The sequence below is a fragment of the Podarcis pityusensis genome, assembly GCF_964106645.2.
Source record: "Podarcis pityusensis genome assembly, chromosome: 6".
NCBI lineage: Eukaryota > Metazoa > Chordata > Lepidosauria > Squamata > Lacertidae > Podarcis > Podarcis pityusensis.
Genome location: NC_138030.1, coordinates 80,406,100 through 80,430,777, shown reverse-complemented (window position 1 = coordinate 80,430,777; position 24,678 = coordinate 80,406,100). Strand labels below are relative to the sequence as shown.

At 41.4% G+C, this 24,678-nt stretch overlaps 1 protein-coding gene across 2 annotated transcripts in view; it reads left to right on the top strand.

Moving 5' to 3' along the window:
- The window catches only part of CAMSAP2 (calmodulin regulated spectrin associated protein family member 2), a 78,134-nt gene that overhangs the window by 19,084 nt on the left and 34,372 nt on the right, over window positions 1–24,678 (top strand). For both annotated transcript variants that reach the window (XM_081010754.1, XM_081010753.1), the window contains exons 2-3: window positions 2,160–2,419; window positions 24,352–24,513. In XM_081010754.1, coding sequence (XP_080866880.1) covers window positions 2,160–2,419; window positions 24,352–24,513 — 422 coding nt within the window. The remainder of the gene's footprint in view (window positions 1–2,159; window positions 2,420–24,351; window positions 24,514–24,678) is intronic.

Below are 24,678 nucleotides of genomic sequence, written 5' to 3'. Positions count from 1 at the left end.
CCAAGTATCAAAATCAACCTCACCTGCAGGTTTGGGTAGATCTCTCCAAAAACATTTCAATCAATAAGAAGCATAGTTGTTGTTAGCTTGTTCATGACATGTTCCACAGCCATTTTTTGGTACTATTTTGGGTACTGGCACAGATATAGTGGTTGAAGGAAGAAAATATTCTTTATTGGCAGGATTGGACATTGACATACTGTCTAAATGGGCCCACATGTTTGTTTGTTTGTTTGTTTGTTTGTTTTTAAAAAAATAATTTTTATTAAAGATTTTCTTTGTTTACAAAAGTACGTGCATTATCTCTTTTCTTAGGTTGTGAAGTCTTTTCCATATATCAGTTACATATGATGTGAGACATTGGTGTTGTATACAGAATAAGGTTGGGGGAAGAAGAAAAGGGGGGGAGTGGTTAACTTATATTTTTATATTTAGTGTGTATTGGGGTTTTTATGTCAGCGTCATTTAGGTAGGTTCTCTTTCTGTTTGTTTATTATATTTCCTTGGTAGTAAGAGAGGTTGGGTGGGGGCCCCGGGCATGGTTGGTTGTGTTTAGTTGGCTGCAGTGAGATTTGTTTGCGTGGCAGGCAGAATTGTTGGGTCAAGTTAATCAGATTGTTTCGCATACTGTCAGTGGGTTTTTGTTGTTGTCTTGTTGGGCTGTGTATGTGATAAAAGGGAGCCATATTGGGGTGAAGGCATCCTCTTCTATTTGATGGCGCCCACATGTTGTTTAAGGAATATTCCAATTTCATGTCAGGCACGTTTGACAAAAGCTGTTCACAAAATTCAGCTTATTATTTATTGTATAATTTTAATTTCTACAAATGAACAAAATTAATAGGGTTGCCCAGAAATTTGCTGCAAACCCCAAAGTTAGCGGATTCAGCCTGGAATAGATACCCTGATGCCATCTTTTTTCCACAAATGTGCAATAATAGATAAAGATGTTATTAATAAACTGGCACAGGTTGGAAGTTTTTCACATTTAAAAAATGCTCGGTTGAGCATAAGACTCTTAATTTCAGGGTTGTGAGTTTGAGCCCCACATTGGGCAAACATTCCTGCATCGCAGGGAGTTGAGCTAGATGACACTTGTGGTCCCTTCCAGCTCTGCAGTTCTGTGATTCTATGTTGTGTGCCAGGGAGGAAGCACAAAGCCAAACCCCACAATATACAAACAGTAAATAATTGCTTTAGGTTGCGGCTAAAAACTTAAAAGGGTTCCCCCCCATATGTTGTGCAACTCATTCAGTACTTGTCAGTTCCTTATTGCTCCATCAAGTAGGATGGTGTCCCTGAGGAGCAGACTGAACAATGTGGGAAAGCAATAATTGGAATACCTCACATTAAAAACAACTAATTGACAGCCTTATTCAGCTGCTTTGAAGATCGGGGAAGTGCATCCTTGTAAATCAGCCACTTAATATTAGTAGCTTCCACACTTTTTTCACTAGCTTGCTGGATGTGGCAGAGGAGGAACAGAGAGCTGCTGTGTGCAGAGGAAGCAGCTCTCCTTCTTTAGCAAACTGTCTTTGCTGGGCACTGAGGAGGGATGGAGTATGCAGTAGAATTCTATGCGTTGTGACTACCAGGCTAGTGGTAAAATACAAGGGTGGGGAAGTGGCACCGGAGGAGGATATGAACAGTTTCCCCCCATTCCAGATGCCTGGTTGAAATTTCCCCACTGAGCTAGGGACAGCTTCTGGGGCTAATTCTGTTGGGGAAATGGTGCAGCTAGAAGGGCTTTTTTAACACCCCCAGTCCTACTACCACCTGTTCCTTCTTCAAAGCATCTGCCTGCTAGCAAACCTTAAGGATGGGGTCTCAATCATGGATTTCTGACATCCTGTGTAGTTTGACCTGAGAATGGTGTAAGCCAATTGAAAGGTTTGCAGTTGCATACCAAAACATTGATTTGACCCATTGCAGCTCTGCAGGAGCTAATGTGCATAATTAAAGTTGGCATTATTTACCCCTCTTACCCCCAGGTTAGGCTTTGGGAAGTTCTTCAGGGTGGGGAGTGAAAGGCAGTCTTGTAATATGAGTGTTTCGCTTCCTAAAAATGATAAAATAGTAGGAATTTTGCACTTCCTACTATAATAATTCAAATAATTACAAATAATGTAGTTCAAATGTTTTCCCCTCTTCTTTTGTAGAAAATGTACCAGAGGATCTTCGAGAACCATTTTATACGGATCAGTATGACCAGGAACATATTAAACCTCCTGTTGTTAAATCGCTGCTATCTGCTGAATTCTACTGTCGTGCTGGGAGTCTTATTCTCAAGAGTGATGCTGCCAAACCGCTCTTGGGCCATGATGCAGTTATACAAGCCTTGGCACAAAAAGGCCTCTATGTCACTGACCAAGAGAAGCTAGTAACGGAGAGAGACTTGCACAAGAAACCCATTCAGATGGTGAGTTCTGGCATTAGAGTTTTGGCATTAGTCGTATACCTGGCTGTTAGCAGCATTTCTGTTTGGGTTTGACGTTTGTAATGAATTAGCTTTTAAAAACGTTCCATAAATTGAAGTCACATCTTACTTTGCAAGAAATAGATATGATAGACCTATTTCTTCAGTTTTTCTCTCACTTGTTCACAATATTCAGATTCAGGAATTCTGGAAATTCAGAAAGTTGTTTTTTGGGTACCAGGGCAGACAACATGGCACCCTCCAGATGGTGCTGGTCTGCAGCTCCCATCATTCCTGAATATTGGCTGTACCAACTGGTGCTGATGGGCGTTGTCGTTCACAACATCTGCAGGGCCCCATATTGGCTCTGGATAGTAAGAACATTTGACTTTTATATTCCATTCTACCCACCTAAGTTATGCTTGGAACATACACATTGAAATCAGTGGATATAAGTTCATCATTACTAACTGTGGGTCTGCTCAGAGTTTGACTTACTTGAATACAACCCATTGTATTTTATTTATATAAAAGTATACTTTGCCTGGGACGCGGGTGGCGCTGTGGGTAAAACCTCAGCGCCTAGGACTTGCCGATCACATGGTCGGCGGTTCGAATCCCCACGGCGGGGTGCGCGTCCGTCGTTCGGTCCCAGCGCCTGCCAACCTAGCAGTTCGAAAGCACCTCTGGGTGCAAGTAGATAAATAGGGACCACTTACCAGCGGGAAGGTAAACAGCGTTCCGTGTGCTGCGCTGGCTCACCAGATGCAGCTTGTCACGCTGGCCACGTGACCCGGAAGTGTCTGCGGACAGCGCTGGCTCCCGGCCTATAGAGTGAGATGAGCGCACAACCCTAGAGTCTGGCAAGACTGGCCCGTACGGGCAGGGGTACCTTTACCTTTTTACCTTTATACTTTGCCTAGTTATATAGAGTCTTAGATTTAGATTAAAAATCACAAGCATGTGAAATAGCTTTTTTGTAACATAATAGGTAGCATAATTTACTAGGGCATCAGTTCAGAAGGCCAGAAAGCAGCAAAACATAGAATCTAGGGTGCACTCTGTTTCCATAGGACAGGGGTAGCCAGTTTGATGTCATTCAGATGTCATGGACTACAACGTCTGTCATCCTCGGCCTGCATAGTCAGGGATGATGGGTTTTGTAGTCCATAACATCTGGAGGGTATCCTACTGTAGGATAACATCTTCACCCAGCAAGCCTGGCACAGAACCCAGATTGAACAGAGTTCATTGCCAGAATTCTTTGTAACACATAACAGTTTTGTCGCCAACGTGCAGGAGTTGCTTGGCAAGATGAATCACTGTGGAAAGAGTTCCCCAAGGGTGTGAAGTCTCGGAAAAACACTGGCTTGAAGTAATAAAAGGAAATATTTATGACTAATAAAAAACAATTCACAGTTTAAAATGGAAGACCGGAATAAAACCACAACCACAAATTTATATTTATTTTTATTACAAATGTACAGAACTGCAAGCATAAACATAAAAGCATGTGCATGTGTTCAGTGGGTCATACATATAATAAAACATAAAGCATAGTGAGCCATTTAGGCAGTAAAATGACCACTCACAAATTTCACTTCCAAAGGTTTAATCCAATTGAATTCTTACAAAATGTGGGTGGTCTGGGAGAAAGGGGAGCAAATTGCAGAAACTTGAGAATATAAGGAACCATACAACTTAGAAAGCTTGTTTCCCAGTACCTATTTATACTTTCCTTGTTTTAAGATACTTGGCAATATGAACGAAACACTTTCCCTGTAAATCCCATAGCATTCCCTACTGTCACCCTCATTGCACAATTAAGGCAGCCTCTTTAAGATACATTTGAAATACTTTATGAAACCCTGTATTTCCCTACCTACAGCACAACTTCTAACAGTATACATCTGTAAAACACATTCTTATTAAGTGATCCACAAGTTAGTATAAACCTTTGGAACTTGTCTTTGGTTTTCCGGAGAATTTGTAAACGTTCTTACTAAGTGATACATCTACTGTACTGCCATTCTCTTCTGTCTTTATGTGGTCAGGTTATAAGTGAAAGCTGATGAATTGCTTCTAGGTTGATGTCCTGTGGATTCATTGAAGTAGCTGTTGACTGCATTATCCCTGTACTTGACACATATGCCTACTAATTCCATTCTAAGCCCAGTGATCTGGGGTATTTTAATTAATTAAAATATTTATTAAGTTTTATTAATAATGATTATTTTCTATCATACATCAAGAGGTTGAATGTAGCCTAGAATGTCCATTCTTCTGCTGCATACATTATGGATTCCATGGTGCGCCTGCTTTGGTTTTGATGAACTTGTCTGGCATTCTGCTGTGTCCGATGGGGTTTCTTGTAGGGTGGAGGAAAATCAGCGTGAGTTGTAGGCTTCTTTCTTTAGTGTGTGTGAAGCAAAACAAGGAGTGCTGGATACTTAGGTTATGGGAAGTGCCTGAGGCTTGTTTCCCGACTAACCTCTTTCCCTCAAGTGAGAACAAGAGTAAAATAACAAGGCAGGAATTCAAAGCGGACAGAAAAGGAGGTCTGGGGGTGGAGAAAACTTTGCATGAATGACATCCATTTCATATGTCATCTTGACACTAGTGTGTACTAGTGACCTTTTGGCTTTTTCTGTGCTAATGATGATGTTTGGACAACTGCTACCAACACTTTGCACGTGGGAATTTTTGCCTCTTTGTTCACATCCTTTAATTCAAGAACCCTGTTGACAGCAGCAGGCTGCAAGCTGTTATCAGGCCTGTGTGTTCCACAAAATTAGGCACAGAACCTGATATGCCAGAGTAAATCAAGCAAATTAAATGTTGTTTGCATGTATTCATTCACCGGGTATAATGCTGGTGCTTGGATGCAAGTTGTCAGAATACTTTTGTTGTTGTTGTTAAGATTGTTAGAGGAACAGGAAATAATTTCAGGAAAGGAGCAACAGTCTTGGTATGCCTTCCCCAACTTGGTGCCCTCTAGACATTTTGGAGCACAACTCTTATCAGCCTTAACAGCATCAGTTATCAGGAATGATGAGTGTTGTCCAAGACATCTGGAAGGCACCAGGTTGGGGAAGCCAGAACCTCGCAGTGGACTTAGGTGGCCAGTAAAGACAGGCAGTACTAGATTCTTAAAGTGGATGAAAAAATTATTTTTCTTGAAAGAGCGGGATTTCCTTTCCTCCATTCCTAATATTGGAAGTGTTGCTGAAATGGTATGGGACTTCTAGTGTTTTGTTTTGTTTTGTTTTAGCTTTGGTATCTATGCATCAGTAAAGCAGCGTGTGAGGTGGAGAAAGAGATCCACATTAAATGCTTAAGGGCTACTATATTTACCAACCAGGATGAAGCATTGCTTTTTTTAGTTGTACACTAAATTTTTTCTAATCTGGATTTTGCTAATCTATTCTGTGCACAGAAACTTGGCAGCTGCTCTCTGTGTCTCAAGCAAGGTTTATGTCATAATGGTTAAGTGCTCTTCTGAGGTTTTAAACAGCTTTGCCTTGGGAAGAGAGAGGTCAGAAACATGGGACTTACTCCCCACTGTCCTAGCTTGCTATCAATACTGCAAATTTAAGTTGTGCAGATACCAGGGATTGAGCCGCTTTCACTATCCATGCCCCCTGAAAATACCCAGGAGGAAATTCTATTAAGTTGGGCATAGTCACTGAGATGCCCTGTCTTGTGTTACTGGCCTCCTAGGACTTTGTACAAATGGAACAAAAAGCAGGCATCGTTCCATGCTGATTTTAATGCACAGCTTGGAAGATCTAGCACAGTGTTTCTCAACCTGTGGGTCCCCAGATGTTGTTTGACTACAACTCCCATCATGCCTAGCAAGCATGACCAGTGGTCAGGGATGATGGGAGTTGTAGTCCAACAACATCTGGGGAGGCACTGCTTAAACACTTAGAGCTAATGTGGTGTTGCGGTTAGTGTTTGACTGGGACCTGGAGACCAATGTTCAAATTGCTGGTTGGCCATGAAGCTCACTGGGTTAGACTGTCAGGCAGGGACTGGCCGAGCAACCTTGAGCCAGTCACTGCTTCTCAGCCTAGCCTACCTCACAGGGTTGTTGCCAGGATAAAATGGGGAGGGGGAGCACTATGTATGCCGCCTCGAGTTCCTTCAAGGAACGGTGCAATAATAATGTAATTAATAGTAAAGTACTCGGATCCTAGGTCATTAGGGCTTTACATGCTAACAGCAAAACCTTGATTCAATTCAACTAGTCTCTTTGCATGTGCTCTTTTTTCACTGGATGAAGAAATAGTATTGTATTATCAGACAAATCTTGTTTACATTTTGTTTTGGGGATCAGCGCCTTTAAAAAAAAATTTAGCCTATCTGAGGTGTACAATAAAGCACTTCATAGTACCTATCTCGGAAATGGCTAGCAGTTAACGCTTTTATTAACTGGGATCAATTAATAAGTCAATAAATAAAAAAGCCTTCTTTCTTATATGGCTATTTCTTTAGCTCTGTGTCTTTCACTTAACCTTGTTGTGTGTCTGCTTGCAATTATGGGTAGCAGGAGGTGGTGGCTGTAAAAATGGTTAATTATTATTCAGCACTATGCAGCCTGTATTATTCTCTAATCAGAAAGAGTGCATCCTCGTGCTGGGGACTAGACCAAAACACAAATGCAGATCCTTTCCCTGAACCTTTTTCACGGCATTTTAATCAGCACTATTTTTAAAGCAGATGTATATTTTTTTTTTGGTGTCCCATCTATTACAATGTATACAAAACCTTAAATTTGTGAAACGTATTTTGCCAGATTAAATTATTCATTCCTTCAGTTTATTCAGCAGTAGGATCCCTTTATCTCAAACTGAGTTTGGTACGATCATATTGAGGAAATGATCAGACAGTGTGCACTAATACACTGCTCATTCATAATAAGCCATTTACACATATTCAGTGTAGTAAGAAATTACCATTATTGATGAATGTGTAGTTTAAACTTTTGTAAAATACCATGCTATAATACTGTTGTGACATTCGACTCTTAATTTGTCTTTAGGTAAGCATTCATATTTTCGATAGAAAAGGTGGCATTCTGCTGGTAGTGTATCCTGAAATACAGGATTGTTATTATTTTAATTGGGAGGAGGCATGCTGAGGTTAGATGCTCACCAGCTGGCCTTTGAGCAAATCGTTTATCTTTGCCAACATACTTTAGAGCAGGGTTTCCCAAACTTGGGTCCCCAGCTGTTTTTGGAATACAATTCCCATCTTCCCTGACCAGTAGTCAGGGATCATGGGAGTTGTAGTCCAAAACCAACTGGAGACCCAGGTTTGGGAAACACTGCTTTAAAGCAATCTTATGAAGGTACTGGGTGATATCCAGCAAAGTCATACAAAGAGTAGACCCATGAAATCAATGGACCAAAAAGTAAGTATAGGGGTGTGCTTTCATGTGGCACAGGTAAAAGTAAAGGGACCCCTGACCTTGAGGTCCGGTCATGACCGATTCTGGGGTTGCGGCGCTCATCTCGCTTTACTGGCCGAGGGAGCCGGCGTACAGCTTCCAGGTCATGTGGCCAGCATGACTAAGCCGCTTCTGGTGAACCAGAGCAGCGCACGGAAACACCGTTTACCTTCCCGCCGGAGCGGTACCTATTTATCTATTTGCACTGACGTGCTTTCGAACTGCTAGGTTGGCAGGAGCAGGGACCAAGCAACAGGAGCTCACCCCGTTGTAGGGATTCGAACCGCTGACCTTCTGATCGGCAAGTCCTAGGCTCTGTGGTTTAACCCACAGCGCCACCCGCTAACTAAGGTTACACATGTAAAGCTGCTTACTGGTCTGGCTTCTTTCTAACCTTTTAAAAGGTTGACAATGGTGTTTCTGGGTGGTAGTTTCAGTTTCCACCGGTTAGTAAATGGCTAACTGCATGCCGCTGATTATAAAGAGATATTAATGTAAATGCTTACATTAGAGATCTGACTGATCCAGATCCCCACACCTGCAGAAGTTGCCCATATTCATGGGAAAGAATAGAATATGTGTCCTTCTAAACAGCAAGGAAACGTACGAGTGAAAACTTGACCCTACACGTGTAGTTCCATCACCAAGAGGTGATTCAGAACCCCACTTCCTTTCAGAGACAGAAATGTATGGAATGCATGAGTGTTGTTCATTGTGTATGCCACATATTTTCTCCTGGAAGAGGAATGCCCTAGAAAGAAGCAGTTGCACTGACTGTTGCACAGAGTGCATGCTGTACTCTCTAAGTGAGTTGGTACTCAACGCTCATTTTTCAGCATGATGGGTATTGCATCTTTATGGATACTATCTTCCACATCAAGAGAGGAACACCTGCTGTCTGTTTTCTGGAAGATGCCTTGCACATTCTTGAAGCTTCCTTTTTTGGGGGGGGCAAGCCTATCCACACACACACACACACACACACAAACACAGATTTTAATTATCTTTTAAATGCTTTAATTACTTGTTGCTAACTGATTTTTATTGATAATCCTACTAGTTCTTGTAAAGTGCTTAGAGGTCTTATTACAACCGAGCAGTATCTATAATTTATTAAATAAGGAGGAAGAGTCAGAGCCAGGCCTGGCATCACCATGCAGCATCCTAAAGAAGCTGGCAGGGTCCTCTGCCAGTGGCCCAGCCTTGACCTCCTTTATTTCCCCTCCGTCCACCAGCGCTCAGTGCCAGGCAGGCGGGTGCTGCCATTTGCAAAACCTGGTGAGTACTGCCACTGTGCAACCCTGCAGGGAAGAGCCCTCTGGTATAGATGTAGACTCAGTACAGTGGTACCTTGGTTTACAACCATAATCCGTTCCGGAGGGCCATTCGTAAACCAAAACAGGTTGTAACCCAAGGTGCGTTTTCGCCAATGGGGCCTCCCAAAAAATGTTGTTTGTAATAAAAATAAAAAAAAAGGATTGTAATCCAAAAAACGTTTGCAAACCGGGACACGCACTTCCAGGTTTGACGTGTCTGTAACCCAAAACGTTTGCAAACCAGACTCTTTGCAAACCAAGGTACCACTGTACTGGGAGCCGTCTCAAACCTTAAGTTAGACACTGTCTGTCTAATTCAGTACAGTCGAACCTCTACTTACCGCTGCCTCTTCTTACTGTTGTTCCAAGTCGCGACCGCAGCAAACCTGGAAGTAACCGGCGGGTTTGCTGCCATTCGCGCATGCGCAGGAGTTGCAGTCACCGTTCGCAGAAGTGGGCAATTGCTGTTTGCACATGCGCAGAAGCGGGCAATCGCCGCCCGTGTCTGCGCACAACGGCGCCTCTCCCAGTGACCTGTTTCGACCTCTGGATGGACCTCTGGAACGGATTATGGTCACAAATAGAGGTTCTACTGTATTGTCTATTCTGATTAGGCGTGATTTTCCAGGTTCTCAGGCACAGAGGGCTCTTGCTACTCTAGGTCAATAGGAGATGCATGGGGGTGACCTTGGGACCTTATGCACACAAAACGTGTGCTGTGTCACAGACCTATGGCCCTATCCCTGTTTCCGAGCTATTTCTGAGATGATATGTGTGACTTAACAAATTTGGTACCTCTTTTGGATATTAACGTTGGTGTTATTCTTACTACTTCAGATTTTCATATGTTCCCTAAAAAGTGTGGCTCAGTTCAGACATAGCATAAAACTGTTGCTTTGACGTTGCAAGAATGAGCACGGGGCTCATGTTCTCGCTATGTCACCTCCACATTCACTTTTGCAGCAAACCATAGTTTGTTGTTGCATTGGAACCGAGAAAGCTATAATTTGCTGCAGAAGAGAAATTGCAAGATAGACTATGGAGAGAAAGGAGTGCAGGGAATTAGAGGCTTATTTGTGTAACACTAAAATCATGGTAGTATTACAGTTAACGAGAGAACCAGAATCTTGTTGCTGTTTTAGGACTGTGAAGACCGTATTCCTTCTGAGACTTGTAAACAGTTACTACAAGAGTGGTGTGTGTGGTTTTTAAAGGAATAAGGCCACCATATGTAGCAATTCGAATTAGAAGGATTGACTTGTAGGAACCAATAAATTTGGTAGCTTCTGTGTGCACTGCCACAATAAAGGTTGAAGTGGTACTCATGCTGCTCCATAGGTATTCAGCACCTGTACACCAGCAAATCTACAAAGCGTGGGTTACCAACCTTTTATTGTTATTATTTTACAGCATCTCAATCATGCAAAGCCTTGGCATTACTTAGATTTTTTTGCCTGCACTAGCTAAAAGGCCTAAATGTCATATGCTTTTCCCTGTTATCTTGTTAGTGAGGCCTAAGGCGAGGCAAAAATCTGCTAAATCTGTTTTGAGTAATCCAGGTTAAGAGTATGCATTAGGAAGAATTATTACGCTATACTGGATGCTACCTACAGATTGCCTCTCATTTCTCAGAGGGGCAATTAGCTTTGTTGTTAATGTGAGAATGGTTGGAAGAAGGGGAAGCTTTATTATAATGCAATTAGCACTGAGAACTATCCTTTGTCTGAAGATTACAAAGCTGATGTGGCATTTTTAGCAGAATATAGGCATAAAATGGCAAACCTGTGTGAGAGCAGTATTACTCTGTCTTCCAGTATTCCTTTTTCCAGGACAATTTGCTGAGCTTATTAAATTGATTTGATTCTATTTATCTGCTGCTTTGCTTTGCACAACATTATATGACCATATATCTTGCCTTGTGTAAACATACGTACTTGCCCATATCCACTTTTGGGGGCGTTAATTTATTATATCTATTTAATAAATTTATATACCACTTTTCTTTGAGGTTTTCTTTGGGGGGGGGGGAAAGGAAGGACCATATAAAACAGATGTGCCTGCATATGGCTATACTCCCTTACTGTTGGTGTTCGATCAAATTGTATGTTACATGGCTGTAGTTGGATCTCGACAAGGTATGGTCAGGGATCAGTATGGAGAGATGAGTGAGATGATAGGTACAATCTTCTCTCAGGGAAGGAGGAATGGAGCTTTCTTTCACCAGGGCAGAGGTGGGTTTGAAAGGGCCATGTGTGTACCACAGTTCTATTTGAGAGCTGAAAAAGCACAGAACGTCATAATGGGTTTAACTCTCTTAAAAATTTCTGTCTCTTGTGGCTGTGAAAATATGCTTGGGAATAAGTCAGCAGTCTCTGCTGAAACGTCAGAAGTCACAAAGGTGGCAGAATAACATTTCCAGTAGTTGGGCTGCATTTCCTGTGCTCTGCAATTGTTCTCTTTTAAGACTGGCAAAATAAAAGAGCATGCCAGTTATTCAATTTGCATAATTACACAGGTTGATTAATTCAGAGTTTCTGTGGGATTGAATGCATATAGAATCGTAGCTACCTGTTTTTTCAAGTGAGCAGTCAACACAATCCTAGGCATAGCTTGTTCTGAAAAAAATGTAAAATTATTGTTATTATTATTATTATTAAGACCAAAGCTTTCCAAAGTGTGTATCGTGACACGTTAGTGTGTTGGCTGCAGTGTGTGCCATGCAAATGCTGCCCACGCTCCTTCGGGATCTGGAAAGGGGTTATTTGAAGCTCCAGTTTGTTAGTAAAACTGAATTGCTGTGTCTTGAAATGCTGCATGCCTAAAAAGTGTGTCACCAACATAGAAAGCTCTGATTTAGACAGTCACACTTAACCACCTATGAAGCTGTGTTTCCCTTTTCTCGTGGCTTCTTCATGGGAATAAGGCAAGTTATATATAGAAAATAAGGCACACTTGCTGCAAAGCTACTGGCAGATATCTTCTCTGTCTGTGTGGCTCTGATCAATAAAGCTATGCAAGCAGAACTGAGATGAGAACCTACCTCCTAATCAGTTACACTGGAATGAGCAATGCTGTGTTCTTACTGGTGCTACCTGCTTAATATTCCAGTATATTAGCAAGCTCTGTGTCTGATGTTTGGCTTTCTGAACACACACTGAATTGCGTCATGTAGCTTTATTCTAGATTACAAATCAAACTAGAACAGTAGGAAAGACTGCTCTAGTGAATAACTACAAGGGCATCAATATCTCTGATTTCCAGTATCCTGCAGCTGCATTCCAACATCCTAAGCTTAAATAAATACCTAGGCTTGTGAATGTTAAAAATCTGACCCTCTGTGTGTCAATCCTTTAGTTATACAGTATGAGTAAAATAGTGAAAAGGTCTCCCATCTCTCTGGGGCCTAATTAATGTACAGTACTCATTGAACTCTGTATATAAGTGAAACTCTGTTATCTACAGTTCAGTGCTTACTGTAATTAATATATCGGAAAGTGGTTTGCTGAGGGCACCCACACAAGAAATTTTGTCTTGGTTTTGTTCACTCCACTCCCATCTCCCCAAACTAGGAAATACATCAGACTTCAGTGCCACCACTTTAAAGCCGCAATTAAAAAAAAATCACTTTAATATTAAATATGTTAGGAGATGGGGAATGTATCTGGACTGAGGTGTCAGATGGGTTTGGGATACTTTTAAAAGTCAGTAAGTTACAGAGAGCAAAGTCAAGCAGTTTGTTTTCCCAGTAGTCAACATTACCCTAATTTTTCAACGAGCTCCACACCAGGACTGGCTGTAGAAATATGGGTTTGTTTTTCCCTGTGTGTTCCATGCAGCACTTGTATGTTAGATCCTTATTGGAGGCCCTGATCTGTTTACCGCACTGACAGCTGACGTTTTGTAGGTGGGTCAGGGTCTTCTTGGTGATAATCAGAAAAAGCAGGAGGTGGAAGATGTCTAATTCCCATACCAGAAGGGGCAATCAGTGATGCTTTCCCCTTCAATATGTCCCCGTGCTCTGTTGCCTTAAGGGCTATGGCAGTGGAAGAACACCTCTGTTGCAAGCAAGTTTAGTCCTTGGCACATCCAAGACCTTGTTCTTGGTGATGGGAAAGACTTCTGCTGAAAATGCTGGAGAGATTTTCGCAGTTGGGGGTCAACAATCCTGGGCTAGATGGACCAAGGGTCTGACTCTGTGTACGGCTGTTTTGGGTACCCATATGCTTACTTCCAGGTCAACTCATTTTCAGCATTAGAGCTGAGCTAGAAGAAAAATGGTAGGGTGGCAAGGTTCACCTCCCCTTATCCACATTAATTAATTAAATGCACACACCTTTTATATATGAATAGCACAGGCATGAGTTAAGAAACAAATACAGCTCTTGCAGATAAGTCCATTTTCATCCTAAGCTTTGTGAAATCCCCCCCCCCATGATTTGACAGAGCATTTTAAAAGTTTAACATAATTACTACAATTAATAATAATAATAATTTAATTTCTGTAGTGAAGAGATTGAGCATGCCTCTCTAATCGAGGTTATACTTCTACTTCAAATAGTTCAGCACCCTAGAGAGACAAGGCAAGGTAAATAGAACAGAAACTCTTCCAGAGGACTGTAGCATGTTAATGAGAGTTAATTTTACTGCCCAAAGGAAGCTTTTCCTTCTCCAACTCAGGTGAAGAGTAGGTGAAGGAGCTCAGGAAAGTCAAGAGATCCCTGAGCTGTAGCCTTGCCCATTCCTCGTAATGTTTAGTAGCATTCCCCGAATAAAGCTTCTCTAAAGCAGCATTAACTTCCGGATTCCCAATAAGCCCTTCGTTGTGGCTTTATATCTAATTATCATTTCAAACCACGAGATACTTCAATGTACTGATGTAACAGTGCCGTCTCATCTCCTCCCGCAGTGCTTGAGCTTTTTCCCAGTCACTGGGCCTTTCTGTCTAGCTGTCATTGCTCTGCCAGCTTGTCACAGTCAGTCCCTTATCCACTAGATGAGGAAATGTGCAGGTCAGCTTTCTAGTAAATCTGTTAGTCAGCAGCTTATCACTCTGTAGGGTTTGTATTACTGTAATGACTAAAGGGGACACAAGTCTTTATGTGATAAGTATTCCCCCCCCCCCCACCTGTCCATCTCCACTTCTCTCATGCCACTAATGTGTTTGGTTTTAAGTTGGAGCGTCGGAAATGCCCGGCTGAGACCTCCTAACCTGGATCTTTGTGCAAAGCAGAGTCTGACAGAATCCATCTCGTCACTTCCCACTGTTGTGTGGTGCTGGGGCTGTGCTCTTTCAAAGCCAATTATAAACAATGAGTGCCCTTATGTGGTTGCTCTTTTGCTTCCTAGAAACTTCCTTAAGCCTGTGTTCTCTCTAAAATGTGCCATTACTGGATGCACTTTAGAATATTATAGAAATAAAGTACTTGCAATAAATGAGTATTTCAAAATTGAATAAAAGAACCCAGTGTGAAATATATATATTCCAAAGAAGCCTACATTTTGCAGTGTGTGCCTCACCTCCTGCCTTTAAAAATAGCATTTCCTGGATTTGCAGATACACAAATGAACAGTCCTGTTTACAAGCTCCTTTTGAACAGAAGCTTATAAGAGCAACTGAGATGAGATACATTTCACTATTAATGATTTTCAGAGATACCAGCAGTTTTCTAATTTTAGACTCCCAGCTGAAAAGCTAGCACTGTGTGAGTGCTGCATGACATTTGTATGGCATTGTGGGATGAGTTTTACTGTATTAAGCTTGCTGATTTATATCTGAAATCCAGTCCTGCCAAGAGCTGCTTTATATGTAGCTGTCTCAATCCAGTGAGGCATAATAAGTAAGCATCAGCACACATCCCTTGCTAGATGATGAGCCCCACGCAGTCAGATACTTGTCCCTGCCTGATTTAGCTGATGCTTGTGCATAACCCTGGTTAGCAAATTGTTGACAAAGTCAATTCTCTTTGGTAGAGGAAGCAGGAGGTTGAACTGAGCCCTTCCTACAAACAGCTTTGTTGTAATCACTATTTCTTGTCTAAATGTGTGTTTGGGCTATGTGAAACATTTTTTTGTATAAACTTTTGATTTGTATCCCCCTCCCTCTGTGCAGTTCACCATGACACTCTTGAAGTCATTTGTTGTTGTTTGCTGTTGTTCTTTAAATCCTCAGCTGAATCCTGTGATATAGTTTATGTTGCAAAACAGCGACATGCTCAAGGCAACCCATTGAGTTCCATGTCAAAGCTGATACAGTGGTACCTTGGTTCCCAAATGGCTTGTCAGCCGAACGTCTGTTCCGACTGTCGGCATTGTTTCTGGGGCCAACCAGAAGCCGCGCCTTGGTTTGCAAACGTTTTGGAACAGACTTCCAGAATGGATTGAGTTCAGGAACCAAGGTACCACTGTATTGGGTTTAAACCTAAGCTTTCCTGTCCTAAGTCTGTTACTGCACACTAGCTAAAGTTACAACATTGGGAGCATCTGGTTGGCCACTGCCTGTGTTCTGATCCAGCAGTGCCCTGCTTATGGATCAGCAAAACTATGTATTGCTATGTATTGTAGACGTCAACCAAAAACCCGTAATACCTTCCCTTTCAGTATGTTGCCTTCTTCACTGTGTGTGCGTGCGCGCGCACACACACACACTCTTTCTCTTTCTCTCTTTTCCTTCAATCCAGCAGAAGTACTTCTCTATTGTGTGTTCATTTTTATGTGCTATGAATCTGGAATTCTATTACACACTGTCTGATTTCAAAACAAGAGCTCTTTTAAAACAACAACAGTGGTGCTTTTTAATATTGACACTAAATCTCTCTCTCTCTCTCTCTTTAAAGAAAAGCTACCCCCTTTTAATAAAAGTGCTTTGATTATTTTAAGCTGAGTATTAGCCACAGAACAACACTGTGTGGAAGTGATGAAAGTGCATACAGTAACAAAAACAAAGGTTCAGTATAGTCCCCCACCTGCATCTCAAGAAACAGCAGTTGCCATAAGGGATGCTATTAAGAACCATTTAGTTTCCATGGTGATAGGCTTACAAGGTGAAAAGAGAGAACCTGCCAATTTTTTAAACAATTACATTAGTGATCCCTCTGGTATATGTTAGAGATGTATGTATTACAGCTCCCCCGCCCCCAAATATCTTTAGAATTCTGTGGGTTACAGTCCCAAGAGTGGAAATATTTCTGGTAGGAAGTCATTACAAAGTAGACTGTCTCCTTTGCATCCTTGCATACATGAAAGCAAGGTTTTCCAAATTGTGGCCCGTGGGCAGCCAGTGGCCTACAATCTTCATTCAGGTGGTTCACAGCATGTTTGTAAAAATACAATTAAAAGCATCTAGGGTGGTGCTAAACTGGCATAGCAACAAGACCAACAGTATCTGCAAGTTGTCCCCCCCCCCCCGCATGCAGTGGATTAACATGTACTAAAGTGGAGCAGAAGCCCACAAGGGATTGTGCGTGGCAGTTTCAATTGATGGATACTGATCCTTTGAGGGGTCACTTTTTGAGGATTCTCAGACAAGCCGCAATCATGCATGTGTGACACTTGCTAATTTCCTTCTGCGTAATGTGAAACTCCTTCAGTAACTCTCTCATTCTCATCAAAGTATTGATGTAGATCAGTGTTTCCCAAGCTTGGGTCTCCAGCTGTTTTTGGACTACCGTTCCCTATCACCCCTGACCACTGGTCCTGCTAGCTAGGGATGATGGAAGTTGTAGTCCAAAAACTGCTGGAGACCCAAAATTTGGGAAACCATGATATAGATGGAGCCAGGGCATTGAAAGGCATTTCATCTTTAATTTAATATTGGATTGTCTCAAATGCTTCCCTGGCCACCTTATAACCACTTCCAGGTACCTGACGAATATTGTGAGCGGAGAAATCTTTGAGTCAGTCTCACCTCTTCTCAAGGCCACTTAGTGATATCAGTGCAAGCTATTCTCTCTTGGATTGGCCACCAAACCTGTAATGTGAGGACCGTTGTACTGACCTACCATGCAGACTGATAGCTGGGATGTCTGAGAGAATGAATATGAAACATTTGAACATAATAAAACAGTGGCTCTCAAACTTTTCCCGCTGATGACTACTTGAAGTTCCATTAGTAACAGATCTAATTTATAACAGTAAATTTTACCTATTACTTTTTTAAAGTTTGCAATGATTCAACTTCTAGATTCCATTATGGAGACCTGCTTAATTTCCTCAGGTTACTTAGCATGCTTAAGTGGCAGTGACATAACTCTAATGCTTTTTACAAAGTATAATCAGGTTGCTGCTTATAATTATATGCCAGCTAAGCAATCACCTGGAATGTGACATAATTCCCAAGTGTACATTTATCAGATCTACTCTTCTCATACTAGACTCACTTACAAATTAAGCCAGTGTATAAAAGTTACTGAGATACAAGAGAAGGAAAAACAAAATGCTTATTTTCTTTCCAGTTTTCTGACACATGAGCATATGTGCCTGAACCTTGACAGTGTATAAAATTGTATGAAACATTAAAGGTCTTTTTACACACACCCCGTTATGCTTTTTTGTGCTCTGCAAAATATTTGCAAGATCTCTCAGGAGTAACCTTTGCTGTTATTGTTTTAAGAGAATTCCATTCCACTTCTAGTTTGTATATCATCTTTCTATATTACTATACACAAGGAAGTGTACAGTAACAAAATACACAACAAAGGACACACACCTTACAATAATCTGATCCAATACAAAAAGTCATAATAAAACATAACTTTAAAATGGAATGACTTATGCCAAAAAGTAATATTCAATAATCTATTAGAATATAACAGTACACAATAAAATTAACTCTCAAAACATCAGCAAATGACAATTAAACAGAAATTCACTCTTAACAGTTACAATAAATAATTACTAAACTATTATCAGTAAAAATAACTGCAAGTCACAATGCATAAAATAGCACTATTTATGCAAAACCTTGTAAAAGGATCAAATTGAGAAACAAAACACATACAACTTATAACATCTGCTATGAGCCATGTTGCGCCTAGTTCAAAAAATTTCCCAGTAATGATCTTTCTGGTAGATCCGTTTTTCTCAACTAAACATCCGCATTCTGTGCCACCAATATATGTGTTAATGTGTCTGACCACTCAATCACATGCATAGCTGGGGACAAATCTCTTTTTAAAACATGAAATGGGGCCCGTGCTGAGAACAGCCAGATCCTACCATGTCTCTTGCTTTGCCTTGCTGTGTGATCTCATGCTTCAAGCAATTTTATCCCTAGCCTGGATCTGATACTGAAAGTGGGTTGGGAAGGAAATTGCTTGAAACATAATGAGGAAAAGTGGAAGGCACAGTTATCTCCCTAAACTTGGACGCTTGATTTCATCAGAGAAATAGGAGAACATCAAAGATGGGTGGATCAAATATTTGGCCCTTGTGGTTATCTTCTAGCAGGATCAAATTTGCTGTAAAACTACCTAGAACTGTGAGAGGATAATATTTCAAAATGAATTTTTATGAAAGAGAGACAGTGGTTCTTTAATTCAAAAGGTGAAACCAGCAACACGTTGGGTAGTATCTGACTAAGTTATACTCAGAAATTGACCAACTCAGTTGATCTCAAAAGTTGATGCTATCGATGGCTATATAACCAAGAGGGCTAAGATTAGTGACTTGTTTATATAAGAAAGTTGGAGCTACGGCCCAACACTTGACTTGATTGTTAATAAATGTTCTGTTTAATCATTGATGTTGTTATATTGCTGTAATCTTATTACTTGGGGCAGGAAATTTCTCTGTACTAGATTTGCTATATGGCCCATTGTCACACTGGTGTCTGAGTGAGTGTTCATATGTAGGGGAGAGTGGGCAAGGAAGTGGGCCTTTTTCTCCCATGCAAGCTGGGTGAGAAGCAAACAGCAGGTGACAATGGAAAAAATGATTTGGAGAGTGTTAAAGGAAGGCCTTGGTGCATGGGGAAAGGCCAGATCCCCCGGTCACCTTCTTCTTCCCTAGGTGACCTGGAGATCTGCATCACAAATGGCCAAATCAGGTACAGAAGGAGCAGCACAGTAATGAGAAAGGTGGTCAGAAGCGGTAATTAGCTAGCCAGCCTGCAGTTCCCTTGCTGCCGTTGATGCCACTGCATCCCAGGCATTGAATGTGTCAGTAGCATGTAGGGTTAGGGAGCATGCCTAGGGATACCCGTCGAATTCTTAGGCTATGCCCAGCCTGCTCCCTGTGCTGACTTCAGGGACAGGAGGGAATGCCCAAGGTGGGCAAAGGAAGAGCAAGCCACTCGCTTTCTGCCACTGCACGTTGGCCAACTCTTCAACCTGCTTGGCTGCTGCCCAGTATAAAGGGTTTTTTGCCAAGGTCTTAGGGTGGGTTGGCTGGGTTTGGAGGTGGAGTGGAGGGTAGGTGTGGCTGGCAAATGAAGCAAGCAGGGGTGCAGCCCCTAGAGTAGAAAAAACAAAGTTGACTTAAACATGCATTGTTGTACTTAATGCACTGCTAGATTGGTCAAGCTATAGAATAATTAATGGGTCCATCAGCCCCAGACAACATGGCCTATGGTCAGGGATGCTTGCAGTGCATCAACATCAGGAGGGCTACAGTTTCCCCAGCCTGATCTAGAGAATCTCATTCTAAATTAAAAATAGACATTTTCTATTTCCAATAATTGTATGCTTCATGGAGAAGATTGCAAACAACATAAATAAAAAAATAAGATTTCCAAACTTGGCACTGTGTACAAAATAATTCCATGGGACTTAAATAATAGTGTAATTACCTTTCTTGCTAAATGGAATTCCTGTGAATCTGTCAACATGCAAGTTCTGCAATTAATCTTTCACAAGAGTGGAATTTGACTCTTTGGGTTTTTTATTGTTGATTATAGAACACCACATTTTTCAGTGTGTGTTACTTCATACTTATTGTTGTTTGGTGTTTCTGGTGGCGGTATGGGGAGGGGAAATATTTAATTGACTGATAGAAATAATTGCCAAATTGGTTACTTTATTAGGAAGGTTTTCTGTTTATGAAGCTTGAATGATTTGGTAACTTAAGATATCACCCACTTGGACTCAACTGACCATAATAAGCCCCTTTGTAGTACAAATATCCCCACTCACTAGTTCAGTCTTTAAAAATTGAGGGTGGCCCACATAATGCTGTAAAATACGTTCTTCGTCTTTTGTGAAGATGAAACGCAAGTGGCACTCACATAATGCCAGCTACAGCATTATCCAGACTACTTATGCTTTATCTTTATATTGACCTTCAAGAACAAATGTTCCCTAGAGGCAATCTTGTGCAAGAAAACAGATGCATAGGCATTTATCCACATTGCTCTTTCATTTGCACATACAGATAATTTAATGTGTACACATGCAAAATTCTTCTGCATCTAACATTTGTTATGATTCGTACATTACATTTATACCCCACTTTTCCTGCAGAGATCTCATGGTCACATGCATGGTTCTTCCCCTCCCCATTTTATCCTCACAATAACCGTCTGAGTAGGGTTGCCACCTTTGGTCCCACAAAATACAGGAAAGGGCAGGGTAGGGGATTGCATACCTTGCAAGTGTCCCAGACCAGGACATCCCATTTTTTTTATCGTGAGAGCACGACAGCCATTTTGGTTGCCATGGTCTCACGCGATTTTGCAGTGCAATCCCCCCCCCCGAAAGCATTTAGAAATATTATGTGTATTCTCTCTTCTTTTTCTTTCTTGGGTGTGCCTAGGTTTATTCTGGGGAGAAAGCAGTTAGTGAGGCAAGTAGCCACTTGGCGAGCTATTCAGCCAAATGGAGAAAGAACCACACCTTAACTCTCCTGGATTTCTGATCAGATGGAAAAGCATAGCAAGATGTTGCTGCTGGGTGGTGAGGAGAATGCTAGCAAAAAACCTAATCAAGTAGTTACATGCCTCATGCTAAGTTAACATACGACCAATTGTTGGCGCATTTGCACTGTGCGGACTTCAGTTGTGCCTTGTACCTCCACTTCCTGTAAACAGCAGGGATGCAAGCAGCCCAGAGGTCAAGTGAGCATCACACCAAGTGCCCTACCACACCACCCACTACTAGAGTCGAGGCTGGAAGAGACACAGGTTTCCGGCAAGAAAGAGGAGCAGCACCAGAATCCCCATCAGTGGAAGGTCTTATTGCATTACCCCTGCAGCTTGTTGCTATGCAGTAAGCCATTTGGTTTTTTACTCCATAGTTCAGTGGTGGCTAACCTGTGGCTCTAAAGATGTAATGGAATTCCAACTCCCATCATCTCTGATCATGGGCTGTGCCATCTGGGGCTGATGCAAATCGGAACCAAACTATATTTGGAGTACTGCAGATTAGCCACACCCGTCATGGTTCCCACCTGTTAGGCAAAACTTGGAGTTATATAGGCTACATCACTGATTAAAAACCCTTTAAGCTTCAGATTCGGCATCCTTTGCAGGCTCCAGTCTCAACAACAGTTAGAGTGTTGTGTGGTTAGATCTTTTCCTCCTATGAGGCTAGGCTCTCCTGTGACCATATACATCCATTATTTTATGTTGTAGTTGTAATATGTACTGCACTTGATCTTAGCCAAAAGGACAAGAAGCTAAAGCTCCTCTGTTGGCTAGCAAGGGCGATCTTACACCTTAATAACTGCTGATATATACTATTGTTGTACTGTGTATTTTGGATCTATGGACCGCAATAAAATGGTGTGTGTAATATGTGCAGTCGTACCTTGTTTTTCTAACAGCTTAGTTATCAAATGTTTTGGCTCCCGGACACTGCAAACCTGGAAGTGACTCTTCTGGTTTGTGAACTATTTTTGGAAGCTGAACGTCCGACGAAGCTTCCACGGCTTCCGATTGGCTGCAGGAGCTTCCTGCTGCCAATCAGAAACCGCGCTTTGGTTTCCGAACATTTTGGAAGTCGGAACGGACTTCTGTTCAACTTCCAAGGTACGACTGTACTTGCATTCTTCTATACTTCTTGAGGAATGTTTTCCCCCCTCTGTTATTTGACATATTAATATCTGTAGGAATGTTGTTTTAGATAAAACAATATAAAGAGAAATAGAAACAAAAATGTAATTTCAGATACCTGAATTTTAAGTAGCTTGTAAAGAAAGCTGTAGTTGCAAAAATTTTTTACAAAAAGATATTTAAATATCAGACATAATCTGCTCTGAAATGATAGAAACAACCATTTTTAAAAAATGTTATGGTGGTAATGCTCAGTTAAAATATCTAGTTAATGGTAACTTGCAGATCATAGTATAAGTCCTATATAGTTGAATTTGGATTGCCTTGACTCAAATGAGTATTGTCTTGTTTTGAAATAAAGCCTTCAGAGCTAATTTGTTAACACCTTTTAATGTAAGTGTGCTTTTACCATGTGTACTGCAGAGAAGACCTGGCAAACCTTTACCATATGTGTACTGTGACAAAGATTGTGTGAATGAATGTTTGAACAAGATTCTTCTGTGCAAAGCGATTTAATTCCCAAATAGCATGCGGCAAACAGAGGAAGCATTAGCTATGGTGCTTGAGAATAATTGTACTTCAAGACTCAATAAGCTTCTTACCGTGCAGACCTAAATCTCCAGCATGGCTGAAGCTTCTGGAATTCGCACAAAGTAAGCAGTAATTACAGGAGATTTTGGAGATTATTTGGCAGATCAAGTCAAGCCTAACTACAAATGATCCAATTGCAGCTTTGTGTTTGTTTCTTTAAAAACAAAAAAACCTTTTGCATTAAATATTTAAAAGTGGAAACTGCAATAATTCATGGTGGGAGGAAAGGTTGAACAGAGGGTTGTATCCCATCCTTTTGCTCTTACTTAGTCAATCCACAGGTCTCCAAAGAAACTGTGTGGACGCAAGATTGTACAAATCGAATATCTAAATCAGAGTGGGGGAGTCTGTGGCCCTCCAGATATTGTGGACCCCCCCCCCCCAATTCCAGCATTGCCAGAGGTCGGGGAGCATGGAAGTTGTGAACAACTGAAATGTCTCAGGTTCCATGTCCCTCTTCTAAATGGGCTAAGAAATCGACAGTCCTGTTGGACTGGCATGGCGGAGACATAATGATGTCTTTGTGAATTGGTCTCAGGAAGCAAATTGCACAGGGACAGAGACATGCTTAGGGTCCCTTGTGCCCTTGGCAAGGAACTGCATCATCCCCCCCCCCATCACTTTACTGCCATAGCCACATTAGAAATTACTACATTTTATGCGTATTTTTTGCTCTATAAGACACACCAGACCACAAGATGCGCCTAGTTTTTGGAGGAGGAAAACAAGGGGGAAAAAATCTGAATCTCAGAAGCCAGAACAGCAAGAGGGATCGCTACGCAGTGAACACAGCAATCCCTCTTGCTGTTCTGGCTTCTGGGATAGCTGCACAGCCTGAATTCGCTCCATAAGACGCACACACATTTCCCCTTACTTTTTAGGAGGGAAAAAGTGAGTCTTATAGAGCAAAAAATACGGTACTCGAAGCGAGGTCAGGCAAGAAGCAAGGGTAATGAACCCCTAGCTAGGCCTCTGCATGGGGACCTGCTTGCAACACCACATTTGTTTGGGCCCAGGAATCCCTAGGACTACTGGAATAGATGCAATGGCTGTTGCGCCTGCTAGTTCTGTGGATAAAACATCTCTGCAGGAGAAGCTCATGTGTGGATAGGAACTGTCTCAAAGTCACACAATGAGGTTTGTGGTTGAGTGGGGATTTGAACCAAGGTCTGGCCCAGTCATAATCCAGTACTCTTAACTGCTACATCATTTAAAGGATGTAATACTTAAAAGAGTTGTTCAGATGACTGTTGAGAATTTAGGATGCTCAAAGTGCTATTTTATTGCTCAATACCAAGTGGTACCAATGTTCCTAAAGAGCCTCTTCCATAGGTAGCCGCTGGAAAGAGTTTCATATTGGCACGCTTTGCTAAATTATTTGAGGGAGATCTTACGGTCTTTTTTTGTGCTTTTAGATGTGCTTCCAGTTGATTAAAATATATTTTAAGACCATTCACCTTGCAAAAAATAATACTTTTTTGTCTTAAGCGAATGACGTCCTTCAGATACACATCTGCTTAAGGAAAAAAAAAGCAGTGGTTTAATTTTTGTAGGCAAGTAGTCTCAAAATACCTGTGATAACATCTCTTTGCAGAGTGCTCATTTGGCAATGATTGACACCCTTATGATGGCGTATACGGTCGAAATGATCAGTGTTGAGAAGGTGATTGCATGTGTGCAGCAGTATTCTTCCTTCTTCCAAGCTACGGATCTGCCCTATGACATAGAAGATGCTGTCATGTTCTGGATAAATAAGGTAAGACATACTACAAATACATTCTTCATATAACATAGGGTATTTGTTTTCCTAAGATGATTATGTGGGGGGTTATTGTTATTGTTTGTTATTATGGTATGTATTTTGTGTTTTTATATTGTAAACTGCCCTGTGATCTTCAGATGAAGGGCAGTATAAATAATA